Source organism: Anomaloglossus baeobatrachus, chromosome 1, assembly GCF_048569485.1.
Source record: "Anomaloglossus baeobatrachus isolate aAnoBae1 chromosome 1, aAnoBae1.hap1, whole genome shotgun sequence".
In the NCBI taxonomy this organism is placed as follows: Eukaryota; Metazoa; Chordata; class Amphibia; order Anura; family Aromobatidae; genus Anomaloglossus; species Anomaloglossus baeobatrachus.
Window position 1 is genome coordinate 218,702,790 of NC_134353.1, and position 14,069 is coordinate 218,716,858.

The following is a 14,069-nucleotide window of genomic DNA, read 5'->3' on the forward strand; positions in this document are numbered from 1 at the left end:
CTGCTGGTCAGTTCCTCAAGGGCGTCCGATGCACGGTCCAGTGGGTCCACCCTCGGATGCTTGCGGCCCCCATTGTTGGGCATAACAAAAGTCTAGGCCAATTAATAGAGAATTACAGTAATCAAGGAGGGAGTGGATCAGGGCCACAGTGAGGGATTTTGTTGTTTCTATGGTGAGAAAGTGGTGTCGCACACAGAGAGAGAGATGTCTGGCCTAGGAAAGTTAGTAGACTGAGGAAGTAGACGTTCTGTTTTGGAAAGGCTAAATTTCAGAGAGAGAGCAGACATGATGTTGTAAACTGTGGACAGACAGTCACTGGGGTTCTGTAGTACAGTGGGGCTGAGTTCAAGGGATAACATTTATAGTTGTGTGTCATCAACATAAAGATGGTACTGGAAACCAAATTTGCTGATGGTCTGTACTATTGGAGCAGTGTAGAGACAGACGAGAAGAGGGACAAGGAGTGGACTTTAAGGAACCCCAACAGTGAGAGGAAGAGAAGAAGCTATAGAGCCAGCAAATGATACACTGAAAAAGCTGTCAGAAAGATATGTAGAGACCAAGAGAGAGTGGTGTACTTTAGGCTGCTTGAGTGAAGCATAGCCAGTAGGAGATGGTGGTCAACAGTGTCGAAAGCTGCAGAGAGGTCAAGAAGAGTAGGCAGAGAGTAGTCACTATTATGTTTTGCTGTCAAAAGGTGATTAGTCATTTTGATGAGGGCAGTTTCTGTAGAATGTCGGGTGGAAACCAGACTGTAATGGATCTAGAAGAGAGTGAGAGGAGAGCTAATGAGTGAGGCGGCAATAGACCAGGCGCTTCAAGAGTTTAAAGATGAAGGGGAGATTGGAAACTGGTCTGTAGTTGTTTGTGCAGGATGGGTCAAGAGAAACGTTTTTTTTTAATAATGAAGTAATGTTATATACAGTATACAGCATACTGCACTTTTTTTGCTCTAACTGTATAGAACAATTGGGGAAATTTCAGAAATTGTCTAAAATAATTGCATTTTATTCTTGTAAGATGAAAGTTGTGCTGTGATTGCTTGATATAGACAAGAAAAGGGGGCTTTAGACGCAACGACATCGCTAACAAGATGTCATTGGGGTCACGGAATTCGTGATGCACATCCGGCCTCGTTAGTGACGTCGTTGCATGTGACACCTACGAGCGACCGTTAACGATGTAAAATACTCACCAAATCGTTGATTGTTGACACGTCGTCCATTTCCCAAATGTCGTTGCTGGTGCTAGACGCAGGTTGTTTGTCATTCCTGAGGCAGCACACATCGCTACGTGTGACACCCCAGGAATGACGAGCAACACCGTATCTGCGTCCTTCTGCAATGAGGTGGGCGTGACTTTCATGCGCCTGCTCTCTGTCCCTCCGCTACTATTGGATGCCTGCCGTGTGACGTTGCTGTGACGTCGCACGAACCGCCCCCTTAGGAAAGAGGCTGTTCGCTGGCCAAAGCACGTCGCTAAGAAGGTAAGTATGTGGGACGGGTGCTAGCGATTTTGTACGCCACGGGCAGTGATTTGCCCGTGACGCACAAACAACGGGGGCGGGTGCTTTCACAAGCAACATTGCTAACGATGTCACTGCGTGTAAAGCAGCTTAAAGACAATTTTCTAAGAAGTTTTCACAAACCCGCCCCAACAATTTTTTATGCTTGGACCTACTTAAATGCAATAGAAAATAGTAAGAATATAGATCAAAAGTGCAAATGTGAATAAAATGCGCATTATTGTAACCCTCATCAAGAGCATGGATATTTTTGATCAATATTAGGCTAGATTCCCAATTAAAACACTGCTCTCCAGCTTGAACTACATTGGTGAGTTACATAGGGGGCATGCACCTAATGTGTAAGTGACGTGTGTGACATGAACTAATGTGTGAGGGGTCATTGTCATGTATCTAAAGTGTGTGTAACAATGTATCTAATGTGTGAGTAACTTATGTGTAATATGTATCTAATGCATGAATTATGTGTGAGGCATGATCTAATGCATGAGTGCTGTCTGTGTTATGTATCTAAATCTTTCCCTGCAGATGAAGACAACTATTAAGCCTTCATCTGTCTCTAACAGCCGGAGGTGGAGCGGAACTCTGCCCAAGGCTGCTAACCTTAAAGATACGCTTTCAATCTCTGACAGCGGCATGTAACGTGCACTGGCGGAGGGGGAGTGTGTCACTGTTCTAACTCCTATTCTGTGTACCCACGACGCGATTGCAGGATGTCGATGTCTTGTCATGACTGCCAGGGGCCTTCTTTAATACACAACAAAGCCATTGCTTTGCTGTATATTGAACAAGTGATCAGACTATTGCAGGTTCAATTTCCTTCAGGGAATTATTATTTACAGTAAAAAGTAGACTTTTTTTATATATAAAAAAAAAGTTAAAAATTACCCCCCTTTTAGTACATTAACAATTAATAAATAAAAAAAAATAAAAGTACATATATTTAGAAAAGGAGAGTTTATAAAAGCCTGATCTATCAAAATCTAAAATAAATTAATCTGATTGGTAAACAGCGTAACAAGAAAAAACAATCAACACATCTGAACTGCAGTTTTTTCAACTGCCGCAATGACAGAGAAACAATGCATATTTGCTAGATACATAATTGACCTGGAGAATCATACTGTCAGGTCAGTTTTATGGTATAATGAAGGCTGTATATAGACCAAAATCATATCCGGGGTACCTCAAGTGTTAGACCATTAAACAAATTCTACCCATTAAAATACATTTTCTTAGTAATTAATTAAAACCAATTAAACCAACCATACAGGCGAACACACAATGTGCATGTAGTGTGTAGGTGCACACTTAGTGGAAAGGTAATAGAAGGTGGTATAGAGGGGTCTGAGGTGAGTATAGCTGATAGATTATTGCAGATTGGACACTTAGAGGATATATCTTTCCCTTCTCTGAGTCCTACCTCACAATGGGGCTTTAAGCACCCTAGGTGTGTGGTGCCCCCATTCCACAGCGGCTCACCCTCTCTGCTTCTCTCTACCTTACAGTGTATCCACCACCAGTCTCCAAAAGTGGAAGGTGCAGTAAGTCCGCACAGAGATGCCAGACACAACACTAATTATACAAATTGTATTAGTTGGGATACTTACGTAGATTACAATATAAATAATTCTACCTATTATAATACTGTAGCCCAAGTGAGGACTAAATCTGATATCTTGGGGTCAGTGCCCCCCTCACTTAGATATATAATAAACTGGAGGAATATAGTCCTATCCCCTAAGTGTCCAATCTGCATTAATCTATCAGCTATACTCACCTGAGACCCCCCTATACCACCTTCTATTACCTTTCCACTAAGTGTGCACCTACACACTACATGCACATTGTGTGTTCGCCTGTATGGTTGGTTTAATTGGTTTTAATTAATTACTAATAAAATTTATTTTAATGGGTATATAGTTTGTTTAATGGTCTATAATGAATGCTGTAAGTAAAAAAAAATATTGCAAAAAAAAAATCTTTTTATTGATATTTTGCCACACTTGGAATTTGTTTCTTGCTTACCGTTACATCATATGATAAAATAGATGGTGTCATTCAAAAATACAACTTGTCTTGCAAAAAACAAGCCCCTCACAACTATATTAGCAGAAAAATAGAAACGTTATGGCTTTTGGCATAAGGAGGAGGGAACTAAAGCGCAAAAATGGAAAAGCGCCGGGTCCTTAAGGGGTTAAACTGCCCTCCATGTTTGCAAATGCAGTATTTGAACATGAAACAAATGCTGTTATTAAGGCACTGTTACTGCAAAATCACATAACTATGTAGGTACATCTTCTTCCTATCTCACTTCAATCTGATAGATTATTATTCACAAATTATTCTTTGTCACACAATAGTATAACATTTTGTGACACACCTGTGGTGTCAATATGCTTACTGCACCCTTGTATGAATTAATTGAAGAGTCCAGTTTGTAAAATGGGGTCACTTGTGGGGTATTTTTGCCCTTCTGGCACCTCTCATGTGACATGGCACTGCAAATGATTCAAACTAAATCTGAACTCCAATATGGCGCTCATTCCGATCTTCACCTTTGCATTATGTAAGTTTTTTTTTACCACATATGGAATATTAGCAAACTCAGGAAAAATTGTACAACAAATTTTATGGTGCATTTGTTCCTGTTAATCTTGTGAAAATGAAAAATTTGAGGTTAAAAAAGCATTTTTGTAATAAAAATTTTCATTTTCACAGCTCAACATTATAAATTTCTGTGAAGCACCTGGAAGTTAAAAGTGGTCACCAAAGATCTAGATATATTTATTGAGGGGTCTAGTTTCCAAAATGGGGTCCCTTGTGGGAAAGCTCAGCTGTTTAGGCATGTCAGGGGCTCTCCAACGTGACACGGTGTCTGCTGATTCCAGCTAATTTTGTATTCATAAAGTCAAATAGCGGTCCTTCTCTTCTGAGCCCGGCTGTGTGCCCAAACAGTTATTTTTCACCACATGTGGGGTATCGGCGTATTCAGGAGAAATTGCACAACAAATTGTATTGTGCAGTTTTTCCTGTTACCCTTGTGAAAATGCAAAATTTGGGGTTAAAGTAAAATATTTGTAGTAAAAAGTAAAATTTTCATTTTTTTCCTTCCACGTTGCTTTATTTCCTGTGAAGCACCTAAAGGGTTAATAAACTTTTGGTATGTGATTTTCAGCAGCTTAAGAAGTGCTGTTTTTAGAATGGTGTCATTTTGGGGTCTGTCATAAAGGCCTCTAAATGTAACTTCAAATGTGATGTGGTCCCTAAAACAAATGTTTTTGTAAATTTTGTTGGAAAAATGAGAAATTGCTTATGAACTTTTAACCCTTCTAACTTCCTAACAAAAAGAAATGATGTTCCAAAAATTGTACTAATGTAAAATAGACATGTGGGAAATCTATTTAACTATTTTGTGTGACATAACTCTCTGGTTTAAGGGCATAAAAATTCAAATTGATAAAATTGTGACATTTTGGCAAACATACAATTTTTTCACAAATAAACGCAAAAATATCATCCTACATTTACCACTACTATGAAGTACAATATGTCCCAAAAAAAACATTTTCAGATTCACTGTGATCTGTTGAAGCGTTTCACAGTTATTAACTCATAAAGTGATACTGGTCAGAATTGAAAAGATTGGCATGTAATGATGAGCGAGTTTCTAAATACTCGGATTTGTGATACTCGTAATGAGTACTGTCTAATCCTCATGTATGCATTCCAAATAGTGTGTGCAAGGCAAGTCAATGGGGAATACTGGCAATGTAACGAGTAACCCGAATGCCGTACTATTTGCTACTCGCATGAATAGTACGGCATTCAGGTTACTCTTTACAATGCGAGTATTCCCCATTGACTTTCATAGCACACACTATTCGGAACGAATAAGCGAGACAGTACTCGTTATGAGTATCGCGAATCTGAGTATTTCGAAACTCGCTCATCATTATCGGCAGGCTGGGGTGAAGGGGTTAATGGGGGTGTTTGTTGTCCCTAACTATGAGAGACAACTTTGCTATTAATGTTTTAAAAGACCTATTTATGGATATTCTTTTCTAGTAACATTCAAATGTTTTCTGTACCATTTGACATGTAAAACTTTATTTGTATGTATGTTATAATTGACATAGTCACTGTAAGCAATGACTATACACAATAAAATACCGTATTTTTTGGACTATAAGACGCACCGGACCATAAGACGCACCCTGATTTTAGAGGAGGAAAATAGGAAAATAAAATTTTAAGCAAAAAATGTGGTCATGACACACTGTTATAGGGCGAGGATCTGCTGCTGACACTGTTATGGGGGTAATGTTCCCAAATTCTCTGCTAAGGTACCCCATCCTGGTAATGATCCTCCTGCCTTCTATATATACCCCATCCTGGTATATGCCCTTATCCTGCTATATACTGGCATCCTGCTATATACTCCCATCCTGCTATATACCTCCATCCTGCTATATACTGCCATCCTGCTATATGCCCCCATTCTGCTATATACTGCCATCCTGCTATATACCCCCATCCTGCTATATACTGTCATCCTGCTATATGCCCCCATCCTGATATATACTGCCATCCTGGTATATATTCCCATCCTGCTATATACCACCATCCATCCTGCTATATACCCCCATCCATCCTGCTATATACTCCCATCCATCCTGCTATATACTCCCATCCATCCTGCTATATACCGCCATCCATCCTGCTATATACCGCCATCCATCCTACTATATGGCCCCATCCTGCTATATACCCCCATCTATCCTGCTATATGGCATGTATCCTGTATCACACAAAAAAAAAACGTTTATACTTACCTTTCCTCGCTCCATGCAGCAACGCTCCTCCTCCTGTCTGTGGCGGCAGCAGCGCCGCTGATCTGTGTGGAGCAGTCACCGGTCACTTCCCTGCAGCATCGCTCGTCCTCCTGTCTGCCAGCTGACCTGCGTGACTAGCGGTGCGCACAGCGATGACGTCATCGCTGTGTTCACCACTCTCTACACAGATCTGCTGACTGGCAGACTGGAGGAAATTGCTGTGCTGCAGGGAAGTGGCCAGTGAGTATGTCGTACTGATTCACTGCACCCCGCGCTGATGATGATGCGTGGGGGCCAGTGAATACAGCCGCACATGATCACTCTAGGCTGTAGTTGCCAGGGGTGATCACGGCAGGCTGTTTAATATGCGCGCACCCCTCGCCTATCATTCCGCCTACATGTCAGCACCGGCTTCAGCGCTGAGAGATGATGGGCGGGATGATGGGCGTGCATATGTAATGAGCGGGCCCACGTTGTCACGGCAGCCTGCTACAGCCTGCTCGTGCCACCAATGACCCTCTCCACCACAGCACCCTCATTCCTGGCCGCAGCTCTATATTCAGACCATTAGACGCACCTCCTACTTTCCCCCAACATTTGGGGGGAAAAAAGTGCGTCTTATGGTCCGAAAAATACGGTATACCATTGTTTGCTTTGAAACTCTGTTTGCTCTGCATTTATGTGAGCAGTTATATAAAAGAGTCAGGTATTGGAGTGATATACAGGCAGCAGTGGAAAATCTCTCCATATGAAGTTTTCTATCTGTTGCATATTATTTAATTTCTTAAAATTTACCATTGATTTCTTGTTCTTCCGAGTTTTCATTTTCATGGCTTACGGTGAATGAATTTTCTGTGGTTTGGCTGGCTACCGGCAAATCTGTCACGTGAAATAAAAATATATAGTTTATTTTTAGTTGTTAGAAAAACAGAAAGTTAGACACATTCTATAGACTAGGTTAATAACCAGTGGAGTCATGTGGGCCCCAATGCAAAATTTGGACCTGAACCCCCACCAGCATATTGGTCAGTTGGACAGGCCCCTGTAATAATGTCCCCAGTCCTTGCCCCTATCCTGTAATAATGTCCCCTATCCTGTAATAATGTCCTCTGCAAAATTGTCCACTATCCTTGACTAGAGATGAGCGAACCGGTCCCGGTTCGGCTCGAGGCCGGTTCGCCGAACGGAGGTCCCGTTCGAGTTCGGCTCGTCGAACGTTCGACGAACCGAACTCGAACTGCATAGGAAACAATGGCAGGCAATCACAAACACAGAAAAACACCTAGAAAACACCCTCAAAGGTGTCCAAAAGGTGACAAACAACTCAAACACATGGGAAAGTGACAAGGACATATACTCATGCGAAAACAAAACAGCTGGACAAGGAAAAAGAGGAGGACGCACAGATATATGAGTATATGCAAGGAAACATCGATTCCATTATTGTGCAACTTGAGCCCTGCTCATTTTAGGCTTCCAATCTGGATAAATTGCCTGAGCTCGCCACGTACGCCTTGGGGATCTTGTCGTGTCCTGCAGCCAGCGTTCTCTCGGAACCTGTCTTCAGTGCTGCTGGGGGTCTGCTGGCAGATAAGCACACGTGTCTGTCCACTGACAATGTGGACATGGCTCTCAGAGGACTTTTCTTCCCCTGGGTCAGCCAGGGGACGGGAAAGGCACGCGTATGTTTGAGAGTGCTTCATGCAAAGCATCTTTTTCTTTTTCAAAAGGGGGTCAACCGATGCCAGTCAAGTGGGGTGTGTGTGGCACAGTTAGTGGAAACGAGGGAGACTGTGGTTGGAGTCCCCTCGCTGTGTTTCTAAAAGAACCAAGATGAACAAGTCATGGCTTTCAGAGGACTTTTCTTCCCCTGGGTCAGCCAGGGGACGGGAAAGGCACGCGTATTTTTGAGAGTGCTTCATGCAAAGCATCTTTTTCTTTTTCAAAAGGGGGGTCAACCGATGCCAGTCAAGTGGGGTGTGTGTGGCACAGTTAGTGGAAACGAGGGAGACTGTGGTTGGAGTCCCCTCGCTGTGTTTCTAAAAGAACCAAGATGAACAAGTCATGGCTCTCAGAGGACTTTTCTTCCCCTGGGTCAGCCAGGGGACGGGAAAGGCACGTGTATTTTTGAGAGTGCTTCATGCAAAGCATCTTTTTCGTTTTGAAAAGGGGCATGAACCGATGTCAGTCAAGTGGGGTGTGTGTGGCCCAATTAGTGGCAACGAGGGAGACTGTGGTTGGAGTCCCCTCGCTGTGTTTTACATGCTTTTAGAAGGGCATGACATGGCTTGGAGGTTGACTTTCAGCATCTGCAAACTGTTGGCTACCAAAATGCTGCCTTTCCAACACCTGTGGTTATAGACAATGAGGAACATACTGATGAAGATGAGACGCAGATACCCGATTGGGATGACAACTTAAATATTCGGTCAGGGCAAGAAGAGGCTCGTTCTGAGGGGGAGGGGAGTGCAAACACAACAATTGATGATGAAGTTCTAGATCCCACCTACTGTCAACCCACAGTCAGACACTCGAGGAGGTCAACAGAGGCGGTGGAGGAGGATGCAACCGACGGCGAAGTTACCTTGCGCCTTTCTGGACAGAGTCGGAGCACTGGTAGCACGTCTACAACTGCATCCTCAGCAACCACTCTGCCTCTGAGCATTATTCGGGGTGGATCAACAGGTCGCATGGCCTCTAAGCCTTGCCTAGCCTGGTCCTTTTTTGACATAGAAAAAGATCGCCCAAATTATGTGATCTGTAAAATTTGTCATGGTTCTCTTAGTAGAGGTCAAAACCTCAGCAGTTTGACAACTTCTTCCATGAATCGTCACATGAATAAATATCATATGGCCCGGTGGGAAGCTCACCGTGCTGCAATGCGGCCTAGCGGAGCGAACCATCCACCGCCTGCCCCTTCCAGTGCATCCGCGCGCTCGTCATCTTCTAGGACTGTGGGGACAGCTGTCACACCTGTTTTTCCACCCACAACTTCCACCACTGTAACCGCAACAGGCAGTTTGCTTGGTAGGTCGTCAGTTGGTTTGGAAGGGGAAACAAGTGAGTGTGTACAGCTCTCTCAGACATCGATAGCACCAACGTTGGATGAAGGCAACATCATGTCTCCGCCTGCACTTTCCTCACAAACCTGCATTTTTCCAGGGACACCCTACTCAACACCGTCTACACACAGCAGCCAGATCTCTGTCCCTCAGATGTGGTCAAATAAAAGGCCACTTCCTGCGACCCATGACAAAGCGAAGAGGTTGACTCTATCCCTCTGTAAGCTGTTGGCTACCGAAATGCTGCCTTCCCGCCTAGTGGACACACAGGATTTTAGAGACCTTATGTCTGTCGCTGTGATCCAGTACAAGATGCCCAATCACCACTGCTTCTCCAAGAACAGCATGCCCGCGCTACACCAGCATGTCGCACACAACATCACCATTTCCTTGAGAAACTCTGTGTGCGACAGGGTGCATTTCAACACAGATACTTGGACCAGTAAGCATAGACAGGGTCATTACATGTCACTGACTGGGCACTGGCAAACTATGGTGAGAGATGGAGAAGGGTCTGCTGTCCAAGTCTTGCCGTCCCCACGAGTTGTTTCAATCCTTCTTCTGTATGTAGAAGTTAATACACTGCTTCTGCCTCTTCAACCTCGTGTGGGTCCTCCACCTTGGCGCAAACCCTGTGTGGTCAGGCCACCCTTCCTTGTAACTGCGCACAAGGACTACCACACACCTCCTTACTATGCTGGCAGCAGAGCTCAATGCCATCAGGCGGTCAAAGTTTTACTTTGAAATGTATGGGAAATGTGAGTCACACCGCTGAGAAGTTGTGGACGATTAGCTCTGGACACCGAGTTTCATCAATGGTTGTCTCCACTCAACCAGCAGCCAGGGAAGGCCGGGTGCGACAATGATGCAAACATGGGTGCGGCCCTTCGCTGTGACAATGTGACACACATGGCTTGTGTGGTTCACGTGTTGAACCTGGTTGTCCAGCAATTTTTAAAGCACTATCCTGGACCACATGGCCTTCTGCAGAGAGCACGGTGTAACGCCTTCCTTGATCCACACACTCAGATGGGCTGTGCAGGACCCCTAGAACCCTGAAACCCTTTAACCCCTATACAGGGATTAGGAATTGCACAGGGCCCAAGGTGATTAATACCTGTGGAAGGCTGCAGTTCCAGAGAATAGTAGTCAGGCAGGGTCAAAACATTAATTGAGGAACAGGAACAGAATGGGACGGCCAGGACTTAATCAGAAAACAAGCAGAGGTGAAATGCGGATCGGCCAACAAGGTACATAAACAGCAAGCAGGAAAAGTAGTCAGGTAACAAGAACACAAAATCATAAAACTGAACTGGGGGTAAAAGTAACCAGAGGTCATAGCTATGTCTGGCAGTGGTCTGCAGACAGGATGGGCATAAAAAAGGGTGTGGTGTCTTCCCATTGGTTGTAGCTGAATGATGGTATTTCATCTGTGAGATACCCACCAGCTACATTCAGCCAGAGATTCTGCATCTGTCAAGGTAATGCAGCCCAGTGGGTGAGCATAACCTGCGTCCACCTGCGCCGCTGGCATCGACTCCTCTCCCATCATCAGCACTATTCATGAAAGGAACACGTTGTCACCTGGCGACCGGAGTACAAATTGACGGAGCGGACTCCGTTGGTGACTTAACAGCCGTGTGCGGCAATGATGCAAACCTGGCTGCGGGCCATCGTCAGGGCAATGTGACACACGTGCCTTGTATGGCTCACGTGTTGAACCGAATTCTCCAGCAATTTTTAAAACACCATCCCGGCCTACATGGCCTTGTGCAGCGGGCACGCTCGCTATGTGCTCACTTCCATCGTGCGCACACAGCAGCTCAACAACTTTCATCACTCCGGAAGTCTTAGGGTCTGGCAGTTAAACGCCGGAAATGCGATGTTCCGACACGCAGGAATTGGAATCTGCACATGTTGCAGCGTGTGTGGCAGCACCGCAGAGCCCTGCTGAAATACGGTATGACATATAGCCTGGGATAACTTGATCAAGAGGTGGTGCAGATCACGCTGCTGGAGTGGTGTCAGATCAAGGACCTATGCACCCTGCTACACAGTTTACAAATGTCGACGAAGATGTTTAGCACTGGCAATGTCATTCTCAGCGTGACAATTCTGGTCATCTACATGATGGAGCACACTGTAATTATTATTCGGAGTCAGGTGTTGGGACAAGAGGAAGGGGAGGAAGTACAGGAGGAGTCATATGCGGAAGGGATAACAAGGTCTACGAGGTCCAGATGGTCAGCGGCACCTATGCGGCATTCATGGTGAGGGAGAGGGATTAACAAGGGCGCATAGTATCAGCAAAAAGTGTTGATGAAAGTGCAGGAGCCCATGAAGAAATGGAGGACGAACTGGCGATGGGCATGGAAGACTCAGCAGATGAGTGAGAGCTTGCTCACATTTCGGTTGTGCGAGGTTGTGGGGAGAGGGCAGAGGAAGGAGGCACGATTCTCACCTCTCTGCCACCAACACACCAAGGACTTGGTCCTCCTGGATGCACAAGACACATGAGCGCCTTCTTGCTGCACTACCTACATGACCCTCGGATTGTACGAATTCGAAGTAATCCTGAATACTGGGTTGCCACACTGTTAGATCCCCGGTACAAGACAAAATTTGGCGAAATAATTCCTGCCATAGAAATGGACGCACGTATACAGGAGTATCTGCAGAATGTGGTACGCAATCTTAGATCTACTTTTCCACTAAACACCAGTGCTGCACAGAGTGAATCTCAACGCTTTGTCATGGATAGGAGGAAATGGTCTTTTACTTGTCCACATCGGAGGGACCGAGGGATGGCTGCTGTGCTGAGATGGCGTTGAGTACGGTGTCCCTGCAGAGTTGCACTTTTGGTCATATACCAAAATGAGTTGAAAAGGACAGATGCTGGTGGAAAGGGGAACAGGTGTGTTGGAAAGGGGAAAAAAGTTTTGGTCCGTGGATTTGGTGGTTAAGCAACAGTAACATTTGCTGAAGAAACACCATCTGTTACAGTGGGACTGGCAGATTTGGATAAAGTGGTATATACTATGTTACCGCTATATAACGAAAATTAATAAGAAAAGAAAGAGAAAGGTATATATCCCCATCAGCAGTCAGTGTCCACCGTGCTCCCAGTTGGAAAAGGAGAGGTTGGCAACTGGAAGGTTTGGTGGAGGATACAGAGCTGTGTGGCTATGAAACTAATAGTAGCCTGAACCGAGTTAGACGCCATTCGGATCTGGAGACTGTGAGCCCTGTTAGCGTCACAGGGTCCACATGCCCACCCAGCCCAGGAACTCACTGTTAACAACACAGGGGCCATTGAGTACGCTGACCGTGTGCGTAGGGGCACACCTGTGGACAGCAGGCGCATCAGCAGCAGCAGGCCTGGTAATGCCACTGGGCTGCACAAGCAGGACTGGTAGGACAGGAGCTGGTCTTAACCGTTCTGCGTTACCAACTGTGGTGGTGGCCTGCATCGACACCCTATCCCTGCCTACCTCTGGCCTAAAGCCGCAATGGGTTCAACACATGGAGGTGTGCTCTTTCGTAGTATAATAGAAGACTGCGCACCTCCTTGTTGGCTCCAGCCCCTTTTATAACCTGGGTCCGCCCCAAACCAGGGTGAACAACAATGCACCTCCTGGAGACAAAAGTAGAGTGACACGTCATGAGTGGCATAACTAGCGTCCTATTTGGAACCGCAACTTCAATGATGACCTCATGGCTGCCATGACCCAAACACCTCACCAGTCATCGTCTGACCATCAATAATGCGGTGACAAGTCATAGGGATGGGCCTCTGCAAGCCATTTGGGAGGACACCTGATGCCCTGTGGTCTATATGGGACCCCCACATCAGGGGCAGGGCCAAAGAGTTCATTACCGGACCTAGTCTCTGATGCAGTAAGTGCCTGAGCATGCTCAGTAGCATGAAATACAGTCTCTGAAAAAAGACTATCAGCTTTAGCATGGTGTCTAGGCACAAAACAGGACTTAGACCCGGCACGGAATGCAAGCACCTGTGCAAAGAGGCTTTTCACACTTAGTGTGGGAGCATGCGCTGTATCCCGAAATGAAGACTTAGCGTCAGGAATAACACTGTCAGGCTGAGCATACTCACTAGGCGAAACACTGTAATTAGGCTGCAGCTGGGGTAAATCGGCACACGCATGCGCACTAGCTGCCTCTCCACACTTAGACGTGGAGGGGAAATTGCTCTTGGAGATGCTGTCTATGAACAGAAGGAAAAGCTAAAGGAAGCCTGACTTTCTATCCCTCCGAATTATGAAATGCATCAATGAATTCCATGAGTTTGCTATAACATTAGCGTAGCAAAATGTGCATGAGGGTGTCATGTAGAGGTGCTATAAATAGCTTGTCACCAGTGGGGCACTAATGGAATACAACAGCCAGTTCTATGATGCCACTAAATGGCAGTATTTTTTGCTATCATTATAGCTTATTAAAAACAGAGCAGGAGGGTGTCATGTAGAGGTGCTATAAATAGCTTGTCACCAGTGGGGCACTAATGGAATACAACAGCCAGTTCTATGATGCCACTAAATGGCAGTATTTTTTGCTATCATTATAGCTTATTAAAAACAGAGCAGGAGGGTGTCATGTAGAGGTGCTATAAATAGCTAGTCACCAGTG

General features: G+C 45.1%; 1 protein-coding gene across 4 annotated transcripts in view; it reads right to left on the reverse strand.

Moving 5' to 3' along the window:
- Positions 1-14,069, reverse strand: part of LOC142310594 (uncharacterized) — a 200,356-nt gene that overhangs the window by 57,279 nt on the left and 129,008 nt on the right. For all 4 annotated transcript variants that reach the window (XM_075348136.1, XM_075348127.1, XM_075348121.1 and 1 more), the window contains one exon: positions 7,156-7,239. In XM_075348136.1, coding sequence (XP_075204251.1) covers positions 7,156-7,239 — 84 coding nt within the window. The remainder of the gene's footprint in view (positions 1-7,155; positions 7,240-14,069) is intronic.